At 33.5% G+C, this 22296-nt stretch overlaps 1 protein-coding gene across 16 annotated transcripts in view; it reads right to left on the bottom strand.

Moving 5' to 3' along the window:
• Window positions 1–22296, bottom strand: part of NEDD1 (NEDD1 gamma-tubulin ring complex targeting factor) — a 71624-nt gene that overhangs the window by 5781 nt on the left and 43547 nt on the right. For 7 of the 16 annotated variants that reach the window (XM_016924021.3, XM_063786981.1, XM_016924019.3 and 4 more), the window contains 2 exons: window positions 21653–21719; window positions 19802–21199 (listed from right to left, as the gene is read on the bottom strand). In XM_016924021.3, coding sequence (XP_016779510.1) covers window positions 21095–21199; window positions 21653–21719 — 172 coding nt within the window. In that variant the 3' untranslated portion in view covers window positions 19802–21094. Of the gene's footprint in view, window positions 1–592; window positions 707–2515; window positions 2585–19801; window positions 21200–21652; window positions 21720–22296 lie in introns of those variants that run through there. The other 9 variants (XR_008538325.2, XR_001708205.3, XR_010148397.1 and 6 more) reach the window with 4 other exon arrangements.

Below are 22296 nucleotides of genomic sequence, written 5' to 3'. Positions count from 1 at the left end.
ATTCAGGTATGAGTCTTCAAAAGAGAAACTGGACCCTCCCAAAAGCAAGAAACTCTCCTTACAAGGTTGATAATGTAGCCAGCCATGTTGGAGAAGCTCAAATGTCAAAAACTTCAGCCGGCCTCCAGCTGACAGCCAGCAAAAATCCAGGACCCGCAGTCATGCAGCCATAAGGAAATGAATTCTGCCAACAACCTGAATGACCTCAGAAATTAATTTCTCCCCAGTCGAGCAGCCAGATGAGAATGCAGCCCTGGCCAACACCTTAATTGTGGCCCTGTGAGACCCTGAGTAGATCGTTGAGCCATCCCAGACTCTTGATCTAGAGAAACTGTGTGATAATCTATGTGAGTTGTTTGAAGATTCTAAGTTTTGTGTGATTTATTATACAAAAATAAACATGAATACAGACTTTAAGTTAGATCAGATGTTTTTACTGTTGTGTTGTCATGTGTTTTTTACATTTTGTCAAAATGCCTTAAATAACTAACCCTTTAGATATTTAACTGACAGAATACACTAGTTAGAACAAAATTTAAATGTGTTTCTAGCCAACTCCCAGATAATGTAAAGCAACAATATAATACTTCACCTTGATGTGCTTTACTTTACAGTAGGATGTGTAACTTTTGGTTATTGTTGTTCAGACACATTCTTAGCAGGTTTTTTCTTTTTGTTGTTGCTGGATTTTAATGAACCAGTTGCTCTCAGATAAAGAAAAAAACAAATCAGAAACGTAGCAGCTTTAGGGATCAAAACACAGCCATAACGAAACAAATAGGAGAGCACATTTACTGCACAACACACGATGGCACATAAAGTAGTCAACAGCCTGTTTTTATCGCAGTGTGGTCCTTGCCTTTGCAATCTGAGTCAGTATCTTCCCATATGAATAATTTTATAATAGGGAGTTGATGACCCAGTATCAAATAAATCATTGCTATGACTGATATGATCAATTTACATATAATAAGAGCAAGAGGGGATTCAGAACCTCCATGATAATTTTAAATGAAAATATTATGTTTCAGGTTATATTGCTCATCTTGATTACAAAATGAATTCACAAGTACATAATAAACACATATGTTTACATACGTTTATTTTATAACATTATAAGTTTGTAACATTCCTTATAACTTTATAACATTCTTTTCATCTTTCATAACATTATAACATTCTTCTCAACTAATACTCTAGACTTGATAAACATTTATTGTTTAAGATAATTTTGTTAAGAAGCTAGTACTCCCTGTACAAAAACCTGGCAAGGGTAATTTGAAACCTAGATTGCTTACGAAAAATGGCATTGGAACTCTGAAATAAAGTATCAGAGAAAAAGATGCAACAGTAGAAAAGAAGGCTAATCCTCTCCAACCGTGTTATAGTTTAACCCCCACACTAAAATATGAGTCAGTAGTCCAAAATAAGTCATAACAACTCACATCTATAGGTTCATAAAGGAGAGGAGAGCTCAATAGATTTTCGAAGCTGTTATTCCTGTACATATCTTTAATGCTTAAAACTCTGAAAACTAGAGCTAGTGGGAAAATTATTAAGCATAAAAGTGACTTCTCAAACCAATAGACCACCTGATGTTTAACAGGTAGCTTCTAGATACATTTCAGTTTATTCACTATATTTATCCACTATATTTAATCAGGGTCTGCTTATTTTATCTTCTAAACATTTGCTCCATTGTTTTGCTGGTTCAGGCCCATTTCTTACCTGGTCTATTGAACTCTCCTCCCTGCCCTTGGTTTAATTCCTTTCAAATCCATTCTCCTCACTGTGGTCAGAATTATCTTTCTAAATTTGATCATGTTACAACCTGCTTAAAACCTTAGATTGGATCCTGTTTGTCCTCAGAAAGGAATCCTAGTGCCTTGGCCTGCACCAAAGGCCGCTGGTGAGCTGACCTGGTTCATCTCTGCAACCTATATCCTGCCCTCCTGGCTCTTGCAGATCCTGTGCGTGACATCTCCAGCCTCCTCTCTGAAATAGCAACCTCCTTCCTCTCCCTCTTCACCAGGCCTATTTCTACTCATCTCTAATCCTCGGCTCACATCTTTTACCTTCTATTTTACCTCCTACTGCCTCTATAAAGCCTTCTCAGATATCACTCTGCCTTTTCGGGTTGCATGTAATATCCGTTTCTGCTGCCTCCATGACACCCTGTGTGTATATTCATTCCCTGCTCCTAGCACGTTTTTATTTTATCGATATATCTGTCTTCTGTACTCAATGGGCATGCTTTTCGGTACAATCCTCAGTGTTTAGCACATAGGCGGTGACTACTGTCCACTAAATGAATGAACGAATGATGAAAGATGAAGGTGAGGGAACAAAAGAGAGCCCTGTCAGTTGAAACATGTCTACTGACGCATAGGTTGAAATAGAATCTCCTGCAGGCATTGCCCAAACTAGGGGAGAATGCTTTTGAATATTACCTACCATTAATCTTGAAAGAAACTCCAACAAAGCCAACCTTACAAATCTCAGATATACTACTCACCTACCAAAATCACTTTATACCCGTACTCAGAGGATATGCTCTTCTTCTTTCAAACTTAAAAAACCAAACCTGAAATACAAAATGAGTGTCAGCTACATTTACCTAACAAAGTTGAAGATGGTGGCCCTATTTAAGAATCTGCTTATCTTCTAACAAGAAGAGTGAGGACAGAGATAGCTGCTCTCCTCATGCTGTAATGTACAAGCAAATGTGCCTCTGCTTAGTAGATAAAGTCTAAACTTACCCATGTCATACAAAACTCGTTCTGATCTGCTCGCACCTATATTCCCAGGCTTCTTTTTCACAGGGTCCTTTGTGTGGCAGATGTTCCAGCAATTTTCTACTATTAAATTTAGACAACTTTGTTCTTTGTCAACTTTGTAAAAGAGAGTTCAATCACTGCAGCAATATTTAGACATTCTGATATTCTTCAGTCTCATTTTGGCAGATAAAGATTTAGTATGATGATCATTTTTAAAATGAGAAATAAAATGTTTTCTCATTTTACTAGTATTCAAAAAATAGAGTAGGTGTCTTTTGACATAAGATGTGCTTCAAATAAATTTTGAAAAGTTCAATTTGTCTGAATGCAAAGTGAAGCATAATTGATTCTTGACATTTTAATTTTAAGTGTGCTGGTTGTCAGATTTCACTTCAATGTATCTACACATCGCAATATCTACACATCAAGGGCATGTCAACTATCTTCAAATATTGTTGTCATTTTTCTATGTTCATAATTTATTCTACTACTATAAATGCTATTATTTGATGCGTAAAGAAGGAAGGATTATGATTAATCAAATTTCAGGTTTATCAAGAATACCACATACACCGCACAGAAATCAATAATTTACAACAATCTTTACATGTGTCCAACATTATTCAATAATTGATAAAATTAGATCTATATGAGATAATATTGCACCTCAGCAGAGGTCAAAGCATCATACTAGACATTGTACACATAGAGAGAATTCAGAGACAGCCCCTGCCCAGTGAGACAAATCACCCCGATTCTATAAGAACTATAAAAATAGTAGAAAATAAATGTTTGGGTGCAAAGAAGAGAGCACGATTGCCTTTAGGTCAAGGGAAAATATCACAAAAGAGGTGACATGTAAGAAGTGTTCTGAAGGATTTGTAGAGTTTTCCAGGCAGAGAAAATAGGGAAGGTGATGGCTCGGAGACACGAACAAGGATGACCTTCTCTGGAACCTGAGACTGGAATATGAGAGTGCAGGGTATGTGGAATAGTAAGAGATACATTTTCAAGGAAGGATCAGGAGGCCATATACCAAGGACCATGGATGTTTCTTGTGGACAATTACGTTTGCATTTGAAGAAGACAACTCTAGTAAGGTGTACACAACAGACAAGAAGCTAAAGGGGAAAATAGAAAATCTAGTTAGCAGGCTCTTGGAAAAATCTCAGTAAGATATGATGAAGCTCTAAACCACAACAGCTGGGATAGAGATTAGTCAAGAAGTTTACCTATTTCTGCATAATAAAAAGGCTACAAAAAATCTTAGTGGCATATAATGGTGTGTTTATTCTTAGCTGGACTGCTCTGGGTGGGTTTGGCTTAGCACCTTGGCCAAGACATCTCTGCTTCACTTGTTTCTCATCTTCTTTGTGGGACCAGCAGCTAGCCAAGGGAGCTTTGTGTGTATGTGTGTGATCTTTTAATGTCCATGTCAGAAGTACAAGAGAGCAGGTGATACATACAAGACCTCATCAGTTCTAGGCTTGGAACTGGCACACCGTGATTTTTCCTTTATTGGCCAAAGAAAGCCACATGACCAAACTCAAAGTCACAGAGTGGAGAAAATATATTCCACCTCTTTAGTAGTAGAAACAATAAAGTCAAATGGCAAAGGACAGGAATACAGTAGGGATGAAGGATTGGAGATAAAAATGCAACATAACACAGTCTGCCCCACAGGCAATGACTATTCATGTTCCTCCCAAATGCAATATATGCCCACTCCCATCCATCAATTCTCAAAAGTCACACCTAATCACAGCATTAGGTTCAAAGTTTAGGATCTTCTGATCTATAATCTATGTTAGGTCCAGTGGTCTTTCATCTTAATGAGAATGATTGCTGGCAGTTCTTTATAGCAGCATGAGAATGGACTCATACAAGCCACAAAACAATGGAATAATATTTTTCAAAGTAATTAAAATAAATGATCTATAAATCTATATCCAGTGAAATCATTATTTTAAAATTAATTTAAAATAAAGACATTTTCAGATAAAAGCAGTGCATTTACCATCAATAAATCTATATTAAAGGCAAAAGAAAAATGTCCTGATGGAGGCTCAGGCATCTATGAAGAAATAACAGCCTCCACAAAGGGTAAATATGCGTTCAAGTCTAAATGAATATTGACTGTATACAACAAAAATAATGGGTAGCAGGGTATGATATATAGAATTAAAGTACTTGACAACAGTAATATCTAAGTCAGAGACATATAATTAATGTTAAAGTTTTTTAAAGTCCTTGAGTTGCCCAAGAAAGAAATATACCATTTATATTAGATTTTAAAAGTTAGATACACATACTCTACTCTCTAGAGCCACCAATTAATAGAGAAGTTTATATCTAAACCTTAAAAAATTTGTATTTATAAATAATATATACAGTATATACTATATATATACAAAAAACGATAAACTTCTTATACAAACATACATATAGAATATATATATATATTCTCTTAATAGTAGGGAACATGAAATAAAATAAATTTTTAAAAAAGTAAAGAGAACAAGAATAGGCAGCATCAGAATTTCTGCTACTAAAAGAATGAAGTTGCTTGCAGCAGACCAATGCTGAGGAAAACTAGAGAAGTTGATTTTTCAAAAAATAATCTGTTTAAAGGCATTAGATTGATCCATAACCAACAAGGATTAAAGGAGATACGATTCTTGAGAAAATCATGAAGAACTAATAACGATCTACAGTTACTTTTTCCCTGGGAAATTTTCTAATTCTAAGCATGGACAAGAAGCTGAGAATCCTAGTTTTGCCTAAATAACAGAGAAACCAGCAAAGCTTTTAGCATTTCTCAGGAACAGAGACAAAATTGAAGACTTGAGGAACCTCATACACATGGCTGGTTTTTCCTCAAGACAGTTTCTGAATTTTGAAGCTAAAGCCTGGATGGAATAATATTTTTCAAAGTAATAAAATGTTCTGCCGTTAATGATGCTGAGAAGACAAAGATTAGAGTTTAAGACCCACCAGTAGAGGGATCTCAGAGAAAAAATTGAGTTTTTAGTTGACATCCTTAGAGGGCTGTATGGAAACAGGGTGAACTAGAGGTAGAAGGAGCCCCACCAAAAACAAAATTCAGCCTTGGCTCACCTAGAACTAAGGGTAAATCCACTCTTGAGAAGGATAAATCATCTTGAGCCGCTAAGTTTATTATGAATATTGCATCTTTGTTTCTAATAGCATAGCCTTGATACCCATACTTGATAAGGATATTCTAAAAAAAAGATTAATCTCTTTCATATACATAGATGACATAATCTGAAATAATAGCAAAGCAAATCCAAGATAATGAGGATTATTCAAAGAGTGCAAGGATGATATAACATTCAAAAATCAATATGTCACATTAATAAATTTAATATATCTCAGTAGATGCTGTAAAAGCATTTGATAAAACTCAGCACCCACTCATGATTTAAAAAAAAAACACCAAAAACCTCTTAGTGAACTAAAAATACAAGAAAATTGAATATTCTGTGTCTTTTCTTCTATCAATTACTTAGATGTATTAAAATTTTCCACAAAAATTGTTGTGAAATTTGTCCTTTTTTCATGGCTATAAAATCTACTTTATTTATTTCAAGGCTATGTTATTAAATGCATGAAACATTAGAATTTTTGTGTCTTCCAGGTGAATTTAACCTTATAGCATTATGAAATATCTTCTTTATCTCCAGTAATACTGCTTGCCTTAAAATTTAGTTTTCTATTAGTGCCAGCTTTTTGCTAGTTTTTGCATGGTATACCTTTTTCCATTATTTTAATTACTTCTCTCTGTAGCCTAATATTTCAAAATATGTCTCACAGTTAGCACTTAGCTTGGTTTTGTTTTTTATCTAGTCTGATGACCTTTCTCTTTTATTTTATTTATTTTTTATTTATTTATTTTTTGAGACGGAGTCTCACTCTGTTGCCCAGGCTGGAGTGCAGTGGCATGATATATGGGCTCACGACAACCTCCGCCTCCCGGGTTCAAGTGATTCTCCTGCCTCAGCCTCCTTAGTAGCTGGGATTACAGGCACGCATCACCACGCCTGGCTTATTTTTATATTTTTAGTAGAGATGGGGTTTCCCCATGTTAGCCAGGCTGGTCTCAAATTCCTGACCTCAGGTGATCCGCCCGCCTCGGCCTCCCAAAGTGCTGAGATTACAGGCGTGAGCCACTGCGCCCGGCCTTGACCTTTCTCTTTAAATTGGAGGGCATTTTATTTACATGTAATGTGATTACTAATGTATTAGATTTAAGTAGAGTACCTTACCATTTTTTCCTATTTATGCAACCTATTTTGTTTTGTTTTGTTTTTTGAGACGGAGTTTTGCTCTTGTTGCCCAAGCTGGAGTGCAGTGGCGCGATCTCAGCTCACTGCAATCTCTGCCTCCCAAGTTCAAGCGATTCTCCTACTTCAGCCTCCCTAGTAGCTGGGATTACAGGCAAGCACCACCACACCTGGTTAATTTTTTTGTATTTTTAGTAGAAACAGGGTTTCACCATGTTGGCCAGGATGGTCTCGATCTCCTTACCTCACGATCTGCCTGCCTCAGCCTTCCAAAGTGCTGGGATTACAGGTGTGAGCCACATGCCTGGCCCCTATATCTTTTTTTATTATTAAAATATTTTTAATTTTATTGCCTGTGCTTTTGATGTCATATCTAAGGAATCGTTGTCAAATCCAGTGGCCCAAGGTTTATCCTCAATATTTTATTCTGGGAATTTAATAATTTTCTGTCTTACATTTTGGACTTTAATCCATTTTAATTTTTGTATATGGTGGAAGGTAAAGGTCCAGCTTCATTGTTTTGCATGTGAATATTCAGTTTTTCCAACACCATTTGTTGAAGAAACTGTCGTCTTCTCATTTTGTAGTCTTGGCCCTATATTTGGCCATATATGCAAGAGTTTATTTCTTGGCTCTCTGCTCTGTTCCACTGGTTTATATATTTTTATGCCAGAAACACTAAATACTGTTGCATTGTAGTATGTTTGAAATCAGGAAGTGTAATAGCTCCAACTTTGTTCCGTTTTTAAGATTTTTTTTTTTTCTATTCAAACCCTTGAGATTCCATATGAATTTTAGGGTAACTTTTTCTATTTCTGCAAAAAGTTCCATTGGGATTTTCATAGGAATTGTATCAAATCTGTAGATTGCTTTGGGTAGTATGGACATTTTAGCATTTATTAAGTCTTAAATCTGTCAGCACTGTATGTCTTTCCATTTATTTCTATACTCTTTGATTTCTTTTAGCAATGTTTTGTAACTTTCAGTATACAAGTCTTTTGCCTCCTTTGTTAATTTATTCCTAAGTACTTTATCCCTATTGATGCTACATAAACGCAATTGTTTTCTTAATTTCCTTTGTGGATTTCTTGTTGGTGGTGTGTAGAAAAGCAACTGATATATGCACGGTGACTTTATATCCTGCAATTTTTCTGAAATTGTTTATTAGTAATGATTTTTTTTTGTGAGATCCTTAAGGTTTTCTACATATAAGACCATGTCATCTCTGAACAGAGATAATTTTACTTCTTTTTCCATTTGGATGCCTTTTATTTCTTTTTCTTCTCTAATTGCCCTGGCTAGAACTTTCATACTATGTTGAACAGCAATGGTGAGAGTGGGCATTCTTGCCTTGTTTCTGATTTAAAGAAAAATCTTTCAGTCTTTCATCAATGAGTATAATGTTAGTTATGGACTTTTCAAGGATGACTTTCATTATGTTGAGGTAGTTTCCTTCTATTCCTAGTTCGTAGGGTATTTCTATTATGAAAGGATGTTGGATTTTGTCTAGAGTTTTTTCTGTATCAATTGAGGTGAACACAATTTTGTTCTTCATTTTATGTGGCATATTACACATTGATTTTTGTATGTTGGACTATCCTTGTGTCACGTATAAATTACATTTGATCATGATATATGATACTTTTAATGCATTGCTGAATTTGGCTTGCTATTTTTTAAAATTTGGTTTGCTATTATCTTGTTTAGTATTTTTGCATCAACATTAATCAGTTTTGTTGGTCTCTAGTTTTCTTGTCTTTGATTGGGATATCAGTTTAATTCTAGCTTCACTGAATGAGTTTAGAAGTATTCCCTCTTTTTATTCTTTTAAAAGAGTTTGAGTAGAAGTGATACTAATTCTTCTTTAAACGTTTGGAAGAATTATCCGATGAATCCATCTGGTCTTGGATTTTCCTTTGTGGAAAGGTTTTTGATGACTGCTTTAATCTTCTCACTAGTTTTACAGATCTATTCAAATTTTCTGTTTCTTTATGAGTCAGTCTTGGTAGATTTTATATTTCTAGGAATTCGTTTTTTCTAGGTTATTCAATTTATTGGTGAATAAAACCCAACTCGTGGCGTCATTGATTTTTTTTCTATTTGATATTACATTTATCTCTGACCTAATCTTTATTTCTTTTCTTCAGCTAAATCTCGGTTTGGTGTGCTCTTGTTTTTCTAGTTCCTTTGGTTATAAGGTTAGGTTATTGATTTGAGATTTTTTTTTTTTTAACGTAAGCGTCTACCACTATAAATTTCCGTCTTAGAACTGCTTTGCTGCATCCCATAAGTTTTGGTATGTTGTTTTCATTTTTATTTGTCTCCAAAATATTTTTTACATTCCTTTGTCATTTTTTCTTTGACTCATTGATGATTGTTTAAAAATACGTTGTTCAATTTTTGTATCCATATGTGTATTTTTTTTCCTTCTGCTATGGATTTCTAGTTTTATTTCACTGTGGTCAGAGAAGATACTTTGTATGATTTCAGTCTTCTTAAGTGTATTAAGACTTACTATGTGATCTATCTTGGAGAGTGTTTCATGTGCACTAGAAAAAAGTATGTATTCTTCTGTTGTTAGGTGGAGTGTTCTATATATATATCTGTCACATCCAATTGGTCTATAGTGTTGTTCAAGTCCTGCTCCTTTATTGATCTTTTGTCTAATTGTTCTATTCATAACTGAAAGTGAAGTATTAAAGTTCCTTGGTCTTGTTTTTGTTGTTGTTGTTGTTGTTTTTGTCTAATTTCCCCTTCAGTTCTATCAATGTTTGCTTCATATATCTGGGTGTTCTGTTAGGTGCATGTATATTTATAATTGTCATATCATTTGGGTGAATTTAACCTTTTATTATTATATAATATCCTTTTTTATCTCGTTACAGTTTTTGTCTCAAAGTCTGTTTTGTCTGATATAAGTATGGCTGTCCCTGTTCTCCTTTAGATTTCCATTTGCATGGAATATCTTTTCACTCTTTTACTTTTGGTCTGCATGTCCTTAGATCTAAAAGGAGCCCCTTGTAGACAGTATAAAGATCTTGTTCATGCATTCCACCAAACTATTGTTTTGGGGGTTGTTTGTTTTGGGGTGCTTTTTCTTGAGAGAGGGGAGTCTCACTATGTCACCCAGGCTGGAGTGTAGTGGTTATTCATAGGCAAGACCATGGCACACTGTAGTCTTGAACTCTTGGGCTCAAGTGATCCTCCTGCCTCAGCCTCCCAAGTAGTTGCAAACTATTTCTTTTAACTGATACATTTGATCCGTTTACATTTAAAGTAATTATTAACAGAAGAAGACTTACAATTGCTATTTTGTTAATTATTATTACACTGGTTACATAAAACATCTTAAAGTTATAAAAATGTATTTTAACCTGATAACTTCAATCATATATAAAAACTCTTACTTCTTTATATCTCTGCATCCCTTTTTATGTTATTGATGACAATTTCCTGTTTTATATTGCAAATTCAATAACATTAATTTATGATTACTTTTCTTTTTAAATTTTATTGTGGTAAAAGAGTTAACATGTGATCTACCCTATTAACAAATTTTTAAGTATATAATACATTATTGTTTACTATAGGTACAATGTTGTGCAGCAGATCTCTAGAGCTTATCATCCTGCTTAACTGAAACTTTATAACAATTTTTGTGCTTTTTTAAAAAGATGTTATGCCAGATTTAAGTGATTTACGTACCTACATTACTACACTACAGAATCCTATATATGCCTATGTACTTACCTATACCAGGAAGTTTTAATTCTCATATGGTTTTGTGTTGCTGTTTGTCGTCCTTTGCTTCAACTTGTGAGACGCTCTTCAGCACTTCTTGTTGGGAAGGTCTAGTGATAATGAACTCCCTCAGTATTGATGAACTTTTTGTCTGGGAAGGTCTTAGTTTCTCCTTTGTTTTTGAGGGACAATTTTGCCAGATGTAGTAGTCTTGCATGGCAGGTTTTTTTTTCCCCCTCCAGTACTTTTAATATATCATCCCACTCCCTTTTAGCCTGCAAGGTTTCTGCTGAGAAATCTGCTGATAATCTAATAGGAACTCATTTACAGGTAATGAGTTACTTTTCTCCTTCTGCTTTCAAGATTCTTTGTGACTTTTGAAAATCTGATTATAATGTGCCTTGGTGTAAGTCTCTTTAGATTTATCTTAGTTGGAGTTCTTTGAACTTCTTGAATTTGTATGTTCATTTCTCTCCTCAGATTTGGGAAATTTTCAACCATTATTTCTTCAAATAGGTTCTCTGCCACTTTAGCTCTCTCCTAGGACTTCCATAATGCATATGTTTTTTCACTTTATGGTATCCCATATGTCCCTTAGGCTCTCTTCATTTTTCTTCATTCTTTTTTTTTCTGCTCCTCTGCCTCAGTAATTTCAAAAGTTTGCCTTCAAGTTTACTGATCCTTTCTTCTGCCTGGTTAAGTCTGCTCTTGAATCCCTGCAGTGAATTTTTCAATTTGGTTATTGTATTCTCCATTTACACAATGTGTTTGTTTTTTCTTCATCATTTTTCTGTATTGCTATTCCCATTTTCTTTATGCATTGTTTTCCTAATTCTGTTTAGTTGTTTATCCATGTTCTAATTCATTGAGTGTCCTTATGATGATAATTTTGCATTCTTTTTCTGGCAATTAATACCACTGTTTTAAGGAGTCAATGTCTGAAGATTTAATTTGGTCTTTTAAATGTGCCATGTTTCCATTTCTTTGTGTCATTATTTTTTGTTGGGATTTTTGGCATCTGAAGAATCAGTCAACTTTCCCAGACTGCTTTCACACAGGATAGGCTTTCTCCACTCATTCCATATAGGGATTCTGAAGATCTCCCAAGCCTTTCTGGGTATGGATCCTCTCTTGGTTTGTGTATGTTATCTCCTAGTTGAAGAGGATTGCTTGTTTCTTCTTCAAAGTTCACTCTGGATCTGTCTACTGCAGCTTCTTGAATACCATAGTGAGCCATGACACTGGAGCTTCAACTAGAGTATCTCTTTGGTAATGCATACTCCTGAGCATTTTGATAGTCTGTTTTCAGAGCTTCAATATGAGGCCTGGTTCTTGTCAGTACTTGGATTTGGGCAAGACAGAAACCGGTCCTTGGGCAGCCACCCTAAAGGTCAGAATACTGGACATACATTCTACTCATTTCCCTCCCAGAGATAAGATGGGAGTTGAGGGTTTCCTCTTCATCACACAGTACCATGCTGGAAGAAGGGGCTCTGGTGAGAGTGTCGCCAATTAATTTTTCTACTGGGCTTTGATGTGCTTGGCTTCATGCTCTCCTGGGTTGCAGGAACATTTGAAATGGTTCTTGGATTTCTCACAGAGGCATTTGGCCTCTTTACTATTGTTAAATCCTTATGTGTGTGGAAAGGAGAATTTGGTGCTTCCTATTCTGCCATCTGGCTAACATCACTCCAACTCTTGCTTTCTTAAACCCTCCAAAAATCACCAAACACAAGCCAAAATCTTATAACAAGCCTCTCCAAAGCTCGTCTCACTGAGATGCCCCACGGTTACTCTTGGTGTGTGTTCTCCATAATTTTGACTACAGGCATGTTTCTGGTGGTCTTTGACTTTTACACTTCATTAAAAAGCTAGATATAAAGTTTTTAAGGCCACTAGCTTGAAGGATATTCAAGCAATCTGATTCTATAAGATACTGCAATTTCTGATTTTTAAAAGTAAGAAAGAGAACATGTTAAGAAATCAGTAACTTGGGAGGAGGGAGTTGAGGCACTCCTCATGAAGAAAGACAAGAACAAAAAATAAGACATTAAGTAGAGAATAATATCAGATAATTCCAGCATATCTGGCAAATCACATTATTCTGGCAACATTAAAACAGAGAAAACAAATAGGAGACCGAGGCAAAAGTTCAAATAAGAGATACAATAGGTCCTAAACCAAGATAATACATTTGTGAAAAGGAAGAGACTTGTTTCCTGAATTGAAATGCTATTAATTACTTTCTCTAGCCTAGAGGACATTATTCTGGCACCTTAATATTAAGATAGAGCATTTCTACCTTCAAAACTTTAATCAATATGTTGCATAACCCTCATTAAATACTAAATTACATGTGAATTACTACTGCAGAATGTCTCCAGAAAGAGAATGGTGAATTATTCTTGTTAGCTTGGCTGTAAATTTGTACTTGTTTTTAGATCATAGGGAGGCGTAGATATCAATTTACATTAATTCTTCACATAAATGTAAAATTTATGGAAAAGCAGCAGGGTAAATACACCATTAAATTTATCAACACAGTTACACAAGCAATCAATTTTGACCTATCTTTACCTTTTTATCAAACTTTGTTTCAAGAATCAGACATTTTATGACTTTTTTATCATTCCAAGGTCAAATTAAAAATAGTCTGCCTAATGTATTGATCAGTACTTTCAATTTTTAAAAAAATTACATCTGAATTTGGTAACTTCATAAAACAGAATAAAATATAGTTTGATAGACTACTGGGAGAAATATATGCAGGTATCATTCAGATGACATCAGGAGATAAAATAGACAATAATGCTTGCATTTTGTGTAACTTTATGAAGTATTCTCATTTCATGCATCACTGAAGTCTGTAATGACAGTGATGGACAGTAACAAATAGATAAATCCATGCTTCCCTAATGTTACCATCACTCTTCCCCCACTCCACCACCAAACACTCAATTTATAAATGCTTGGAAAGTTTTTGCACTATGAAATGTAAAGTAAATTAGGTAGATGTTAGTGAGAGTGCCACAGCCCTATTATTTGCAAAGGATCTTTCCTTCTAAAAAATCCAGTTTTTTATTTCTGAAATTGGATCTTGTAAATTTATGAATAACAAATATGTGAATTTTCATGTTCAAAATTTCATGTTTCATTGGTCTAGATAATTTCAGATACCTTCCTCAGCATATCTGTTAGAAATGGAAATAATATTTACTAACATGTAAACAATTTATTTCAATAACTGATCAAAATATAATCAATAATATCATAGGTGCTTAAGCTTTTTAGTCATTTTTAAGTTGTTGAAACCATTCTTCAATCTCAAAGTCAGGTCTGGTCCAAAGTGATTTTTTTTTTCTTGAAATATATTTTGAATGTTAAAAATCCACAATTTACTGGATAACAAAACTTAATAATAAGATGATCTCCACTAAATAATACTCTTATCTTCCTAACAAATGTCATTATCTACAGTGCCAGGCATCCAATAAATATGAAAAATAAGCTTTAGTAAGGGCACTACCGTAGTTTCTTGCCTTTATTTCTCCGACAGTGTCTTTAGACCACACCTAGATTTTACCTTTTGAGAAAATATTGCCTTTAGAAATGTAAAACTACATTTGATAGCTTTTTCTCTTTAATAATTATGTGATCAAAGAAATTTGCTTATTTGTAAATATCAAGCATCTGAGTTTCATAGGAAAACATATCAACTTCATATAGAACTTTGTAATTTTCTCTATTCAAAATATTCACCTATTAAGTGTTTACTTATAAATATATACCAGGTTAGCTCCAAAAAGAACTTAAGGAAACTAAAAATTGATTAACTATAGAAATTATTAAACTAGATAAAATGTCCCAAAATAAAATTTTAAGTAAATAGAGGACTCTAATAAAAAGTGCTATTCACATTTTTAGAAACCAGAAAAAAGGTTTTCATCATAGTTCAGTTTCACATTTCCAGATGATCCCATTGCGTTTCACATTTCTTTAAAATCAAAGATTTAGGAATGCTGAAGTTGTTTACATACTCTGTATTTGTATGAGTATTAATGAAAAATGAGTAAGAGTAGACATTATCTGAATGTAATCCTTACAAGTTCAATATTGATGACCCTCTTACACCTTAGCAGCTATAAATGAAACACGTAGAGCGCTACATTGAAACCCAAATTATCTATTTCATATTTTGAAAAATATGAAGTATATGAGACATAGGGGGAAAAATGGTTCCAACAAACATATAATATTAGAAGTGGTCCCTCTTTTATAGAAAAACAGACTGACACAAAATAAACGACACATATTTAAGGCACACAATTTGGAAAATTGGCATGCATACTCTAATGAAACCGTCATCACAATCAAAATAATAAACATAGTAATCACCCACAAGTTTCCCTGTGACTTTGTACAACTTTCTTCCTGCCCTTCCTCAACTGTTTCCAGGCAAACTAATGGCTGTCTCTGTAGTTTACATTTGCTAGAAAACTAGAATCATATGGTATATACTCTTTATTGTCTGGCTTCTATTAATCAATATGATAATTTTGAGATTCATTCATGTTGTTTACATACTATAGTTTATTCCTTTCATATAGCTGGGTGGCATTACACTGTATATACCACAATTTGTTTATCCATTCATCTGCTGACAGATACTGGATTATTTCCAAATTTGGGCTATTACAAATATATCTGCTATGACCATTCGTGTACAAGTCTTTGTGTGGATATGTGCTTTTATTTCTTGTAGATACATATTTAAGGAGTAGAATGCCTAGTGTGAATGGTAGGTATATGCTCAACGGTTGAAGAAACTGTCAAAACATTTCCCAAAATGTTTGACCATTTTATATTCCCAGAGTATGAAAATTCCAGTTGCTCCACATCATAGCCAACAGTTGGTATGGTCAGGCTTTTAAATTTTAGCTATTTTAATAAATATTCAGGAGTATCTCCATGTGGTTTAGCCTGCATTTCCCTAAGTGACGATGATTACAAGCACCTTTTCATTTGCATTTACCATCTTCATGTCTTTTTTTTTTTTAGTTTTTAGAGATACTGTCACTCTACCACCCAGGCTAGAATGCAGTGGCATGATTATAGCTCACTGCAGCCTTAAACCCCTGGGCTCAAGCAATCTTCCTGCCTCAGCCTCCTGAGTAATTGAAACCACACCACCACACCCAGCTTCATAACTTCTTTGGTGAAGTGTCTATCTCAGTCATTGTCTATGTAAAACATCGGGTTATTTTCTTCTGTCTTGAAATGCGTTTATATATTCTGAATACAAGATCTTTATTAGATGTATGATTGGCAAATATTTTCTCACAGTCTGTGATTTGTCTTTTAATTATCTTACTGGTACCTTTCCAAGACTATACTTTAATTGGTCTTTGAAAATCCAATTTATATCAATTTTTACTTTTGGAGATTATTCATTTGGTGTCGCGTACACAAAATCTACCCCAAACATACAAAGATCTTTGTCTTATCTTCCAGAATTTTTTTTTTTTTAGTTTTAAGTTTTACATTTAGGTCTATCTATGATCCACTTTGAGTTTATTTTTGTAGATGGTGTGAAGTATGCATCAGGGTTTTTGTTTTTGCATGTGTGTTCCAGCACAGTGTTTTGGAAAGTTTATCCTTTTTCTGGAAAGGATTACCTTTCACGTTTTAGGTTTTGAATTAGCTTTACACGTTTGTCAAAATCAGTTGACTATATATGTGTGGGTGTATTTCTGAACTTTATTGTGCTACACTGATCTATGTGACTACGTTTATGCACTTTTGCATTATCTTAATAGCTTTGTAACAAGTCTAGAAATTACAGTGCTGTAATTTCTAGACCTCTACTATGCTGTTTTATTTTCGAAAGTTGCTTTGGTTATTCTAGGTCCTTTATATATTTCCAAATTTTAGTAGCAGCTTAACAAGTTCTACCAAAAAAAACCTACTAAAATTCTTATTGGGATTTTGCCGAATCTACAAATCAATGTGGGGGAAACTGATGCTGAACAATATTGAGCCTTCTAATCCGTGAACATGGTATCTCTCAAGTTTACTTTCTCAGCACTGTTTCGTAGAATTCAGTGTACAGGTCTTGCATGTATTTTATCAAATTTACACTTAATGATCTCATATTTTTATGCTACTATATTTTTAGTTCCATTTTCTGATTGTTGCAAGTATACAGAAATGCAATTGAGTTCTGTAGATAGACGTATCCTGTAACGTTATTAAACTTATTAGATATTTTCATGTATTCCATTGGATTTTCTATAGTCAAGAGTAGAGGCTGTTTAAAAACTTATTCCTTTGTAATCTGGATGTTGTTTCTTTTTCTTGCGAATTGCCTCAGCTAGAAATTCTAATAGAATGTTTAATAGAAGAGAACATCATATACATTTGCTTTGCCTCTGATCTTAGGGAAAAAAACATTCAGTTTTTCAGTATTAAGTTTAATGTTAGCTGCTGGGGGTTTTTGATGTCCTTTTCGTTCTCTTTTATTCCTACTTTGCTGAGTTTTTATCAAGAATGAATGTTGGGTTTTATCAAATGCTCTTTCTGCATCTATTGAGGTGATCACGTAATTTTCCTGTTAGTCCGTTTAATATGGCGAATTACAATTGATTTTTAATGTTAGCCCAAATTTGCATTCTTGAGATAAACCTCACTTGGTCATATGTGTTCTCTTTTACCCATCACTGGATTCGAACTGCTAAAAAATCTCGTTTAGAACGTTTTCATCTGTCTTCATGGCAAATATTGTCTAGTTTTCTTGTCATGATGCTGCCTTATTTTGGCATGAGGGTAATGTTGGTCTCAAACATTGAGTTGGAAATTATCTCCTCCTATTTCCTGGAAGCTTTCGTAAAATACTGGGATATTGTCTTCTTTTAATCTTTGAAAGAATTCATCAGTGTAGCCATTTAGGTTTGGCATCTTATCAGAAATGTCTACAGAAATTGTGGTGATGTCAATTCTCTCATCCCCGATGTTGGTAATTTTGTCTCTTTTTCTCATTAGTCTAGCTAAAGGTTTATCATTTTTCTTGATCTTAAGGAAACAGAGGCGAAGCAGGGTGGCTCATACATACAATTCCAGCACTTTGGGAGGTTGAGGTGGGAGGATCACTTGAGGCCAGGTTCAAGACCAGCCTGGGCAACATAGTGAAATGCTGCCTCTACAAAAATTAAAAAAAAAAAAAGTTTTTAATTGCACCGATTTCCTCAACTGATTTTTTATCTCTTTATTCTCTTTTTATTTTGAAGTTCACCTGCTATTATTTTTCTAACTTCTTAAGGTGGATGCTACGCTGGGCGTAGTGTCACGTACCTATAGTCCCAGCTTCTTGGGAGGCTGAGGTGGAAGGATCACTTGAACCCAGGAGTTCAAGGCTAAAGTTAGCTATTATATAATCACTTCAACCTAGACAACAGAGTGAAATTCCTGTCTCCTTAACAGAAAAAAAAAAAAGGTGGAAGCTGACATCTCTGACTTGAGATCTTTCCTTTTTTAATATATACATTTAATGCTATAAATTCCCCTGTAAGTACTGCTCTAGCTGATTCCTACAAATTTTGATATTTTGTTTTCATTTGCATTCTGTTCAGTATAAAGTGGGTTTCTTGTATTCAAAACAGGTGGATTAAAAAAAAGCAAGACTCAACTGATTTTTTAAAAGGATAACCGACAATTTACATCTAATTGATACAGCTATTTAAATCTACTATCTTAGTGTTTATTTTCTATCTGTCCCATTGACTCTTTGTTCTTCTTTCGGATTTTTTTTTATGACTTCATTTTATCACCTTTACTGGCTTACTAGCTATTTATTCACTGATTTTCTTTTTGTGGTTGCTTTAGGTCTTATAATACACATTCTTATCAGTTTACTCTCAGGGAATGTTATACTGCTTCACGGTCAGTATAAGAACTTTAGAGCAGTATACTTTCATTTCCATCATCCCAATCTTGATATTGTCATATATTTCACTTTACATATGTTAACCACACAACACCCTATTATTATTACTATTTTGCTTTAATCTATTGTCTTTTAAATAAATTTAAAATAGAAAAATAATTTTTATATTTACTCACATATTTACCACTTTTGGTGTTCTTCATTCCTTTGTATAGCTGCAGATTTCTATTTGGTATAATTTCCTTCTAAAGGCATTTTTTTAAACCATTTCCTGTGGTGCGAGCCTGCTTGTGATAAACTCTTTTAGCTTTTCTAAGTCTGAAAAAGTTATTTCATTTTTGCTTTTGAAAAATATTTTCGCTAGGTATAGAATTCTAAATTGAGCTTTTCTTTCAGTACTTTAAAGATGTTGCTCCAGTGTCTGACATTCTCTCTGTCCTTCTATGTGTTTTTTCTCTAGCTACTTAAAACAAATTCTCCCTTGTTGCTGGCTTTAAGGAATTTGATAATGATGTGCCTTGGCATAGTTTTCTTTTTATTTCTTGTGTTTGGGGTTCATTGAGTTTCTTAGGTCTTATTTGTTTCTCTCAAGGATCAATATCTGACAACTGTTTCACATATTTTGTTTTTTAATTTCAGGTGGGAAGGTAAATCTCTCATATCATTTTGGCCAACAATGAAATTTCAATTTCATGTTTCCTATTTTTTGCATATAACATTTTATTTTGTATACTTACTTAGCTTTTAAATTCCATGACAAAAATGTTTCATCCGTATGCATAATTACTAAAATTATTTCATCCCACCTCTTTTAATATACATTATGTGTATTTATTTTTTTAAAAAAGCAACAGGGAAATATTAATAGATTTAAATACACCATGTAGGCAAAACACACTAATATTTATGTCTTCTAAACCTGTTAGTGATATACAAGGAAACATGTTACAAGTCATAATGCTTTCATAATCTGTCAGGAAAAGATCACATTAACATCCCTATATGCTTCAGTACAAATGTATGCTATAAACCACACTGGGTAAAAGTAATATTCCTGTTTTTATTTTTGGAAGTAATTATTCGTAAGTTTATGCTTATTAAATATATCCTTAAAAATTTCCATAACTTCAGAAACCCATAAAGTTAGTGAGCTAAAGTTTTATTTTTCTTTTTTTTTAATTTTAGTAAATACTTTCATCTCAGAAGTCAAAATGGGGCAGAAGAGCTATACAAAGGTACATAGTTTAAATCTTTGGGACAAGAGACAAGAAGGTAACCAAGTCAGTAGCGCCCCCAAGCTTCACTTAACCTAAAATTGTAGATCACAGTAGGTAGATGTATACATCTATCTATTGCCAAAGAGGTATAACTTATTTTGACAACCTTTCTAAATAATTTTATGGTAAGGCCAATAATATAAAAATATTATACACAGTACAGAAAGAATTAAAGTTAATGATAAAGACCACAAAATAAAATAATCCAAGCTTCTTACTTGGAAAAAGAAAATAGCAATAATACTATAATATTTAGTACCTAATATGAAATCTCCACTCATTATAAGTTGTCATGTTGATTGAAATTTTGCAGTACAACGTTGCATGTTACTAATGAGAAAATCACCAGATAGCTCTTGTCGAGTCCTATGAACCTTAAACATTTTTTATAGGTAAAGATATCTTAAAAATACCACCCAGGAATAAAGATTTGTCAGAAGTACAATATAGTAACATAAATGCAAAAGATATCATGTAATTTGTGCAATTCAAAATTCCAAAAATTGTCTTATCAAATGTACAATAAATAATAGTCACATTTGACTTCATCAAGTTAACAAAATAATTACTAGCCAACCCTATGTTTTATTAGTCAATGGCTTAGAAACACCAATTGCCATTTTAAAATTACTTTCTCCATAAAAATAGAAGGCATATCAAACTCTTTAAATCTCAACTAGCCCCAAAAATTTGAAAGGCAATTTGTCAATCAAAAATATATGTTAAAAAAGATGACTAAAAAACAAACATAACCAATTTTTATGCACAATTTTCTTCTCTTATGAAAAAGGGCACTTAGTGGATGGCTAAAGCTTTCAAAAAATAAAGATCCTGTTGACTTTCCTATTGGGTAGATGACATACTGTACAATTTTTAATATAAAAATATACATATTTTTAAGATGAAACAGTTGTTGGTATAAAATCCCATCACCCTTTTACTCTTACTTGAAAAACATTTTTTCCCTGGAGGCCATGAAAATAATACTGATTCTATGTAGTTCTGTGTTGCCAGAAACTTCCCAAATTACAGAACATTAAGGTATTCACTGAAATTTCAAAAGTGGGCCCGTAATCTTTTGTTTTCTTCTCGTAGTCTTTCAATTTCAGCCACTAAACCTTCATTCACTGAGTATCTTTCCAGCAAAGAATGCATTTCATTCTAGAAAAACAGGAAAATGCTTTTTAAATTATTGATATTTCACATTTATTTGGCAGGCTATGTTTAATAATATACTTTCAGCTATCATTTCTCTCATGTTCAATTAACTAGGTGAATGATATTTCTTGTACTTAACAACTTACTAGTTTGTTAATATAAATGGAAGATCGTTGGTGAAATTAGTATATTTGGAAAATTTATATTTGCACATTTAAAATGCTTTTTGCTTACTTATCAGGAAGAAAGCCATGGAAAAAAGAAGGCTTAAGTATCTCAGAGGTTAAAAAGGAGGTGACCAGTTAAAATCTATTTTACTTATTTAGTTTATAAAACTCCCTATTTATCTTAGAAACTAAATAAAACAACTAAAATATATTACCTTTCATGGATTTTTAAAAATTCACACAACTCTACTTTCATTTAAAATATTAAAATAAAATTTGCCATACATACCAGTTGCATATGAAACTGTTTAATCATCTCCACTTGCAAATTCACAATGTCCCTATGGCATGCTTCTCTAGGAAGAATGTAAAATACTTTTTAGAATTACAATAGTTTAACCAATTCTAGGTCATTCAAGAAACTCACTAAACTTTTTCATTTGCCAAATTACTGAATGTTAATAATTACTATAATAATAAAAATACCAATGCACTGAGCATTTATTTACTATGTGCTAGGAACTGTTTCCTTTATTTTAAATGTAAGAACTCGTTTAAAATATCTTCACAGGTAGATGCAATTATTACCTCCATTTTACAAAAGAAATAACTTAACCACAGTAGATATAACTTGTTCAAAGTCACGCAACCAGTAAATGATGGAGCTAGGATGTAAACCCAGGCTGTTTAACTCCTGAACTCTCCGATACTATATTCCTTTATATAGAAATTGTCATTAAGACACAAACTTATCTTACAATGAAATACAGAAAATTCACTAGGTTAGAAAGATCATTTTATTATTATCAGTTTAGCTATTGAAAAAATGTACTTTCAGTACAAAGTGGCAATTTGGGTGGATATAGCATGGCTTACTCAATAAAATGCAATTAATTCATGCCTACAAAAGAATATGTAAAAATTATGAAGTAT

This window comes from Pan troglodytes, chromosome 10, assembly GCF_028858775.2.
Source record: "Pan troglodytes isolate AG18354 chromosome 10, NHGRI_mPanTro3-v2.0_pri, whole genome shotgun sequence".
NCBI lineage: Eukaryota > Metazoa > Chordata > Mammalia > Primates > Hominidae > Pan > Pan troglodytes.
This window is presented reverse-complemented; position numbering and strand designations above follow the sequence as displayed.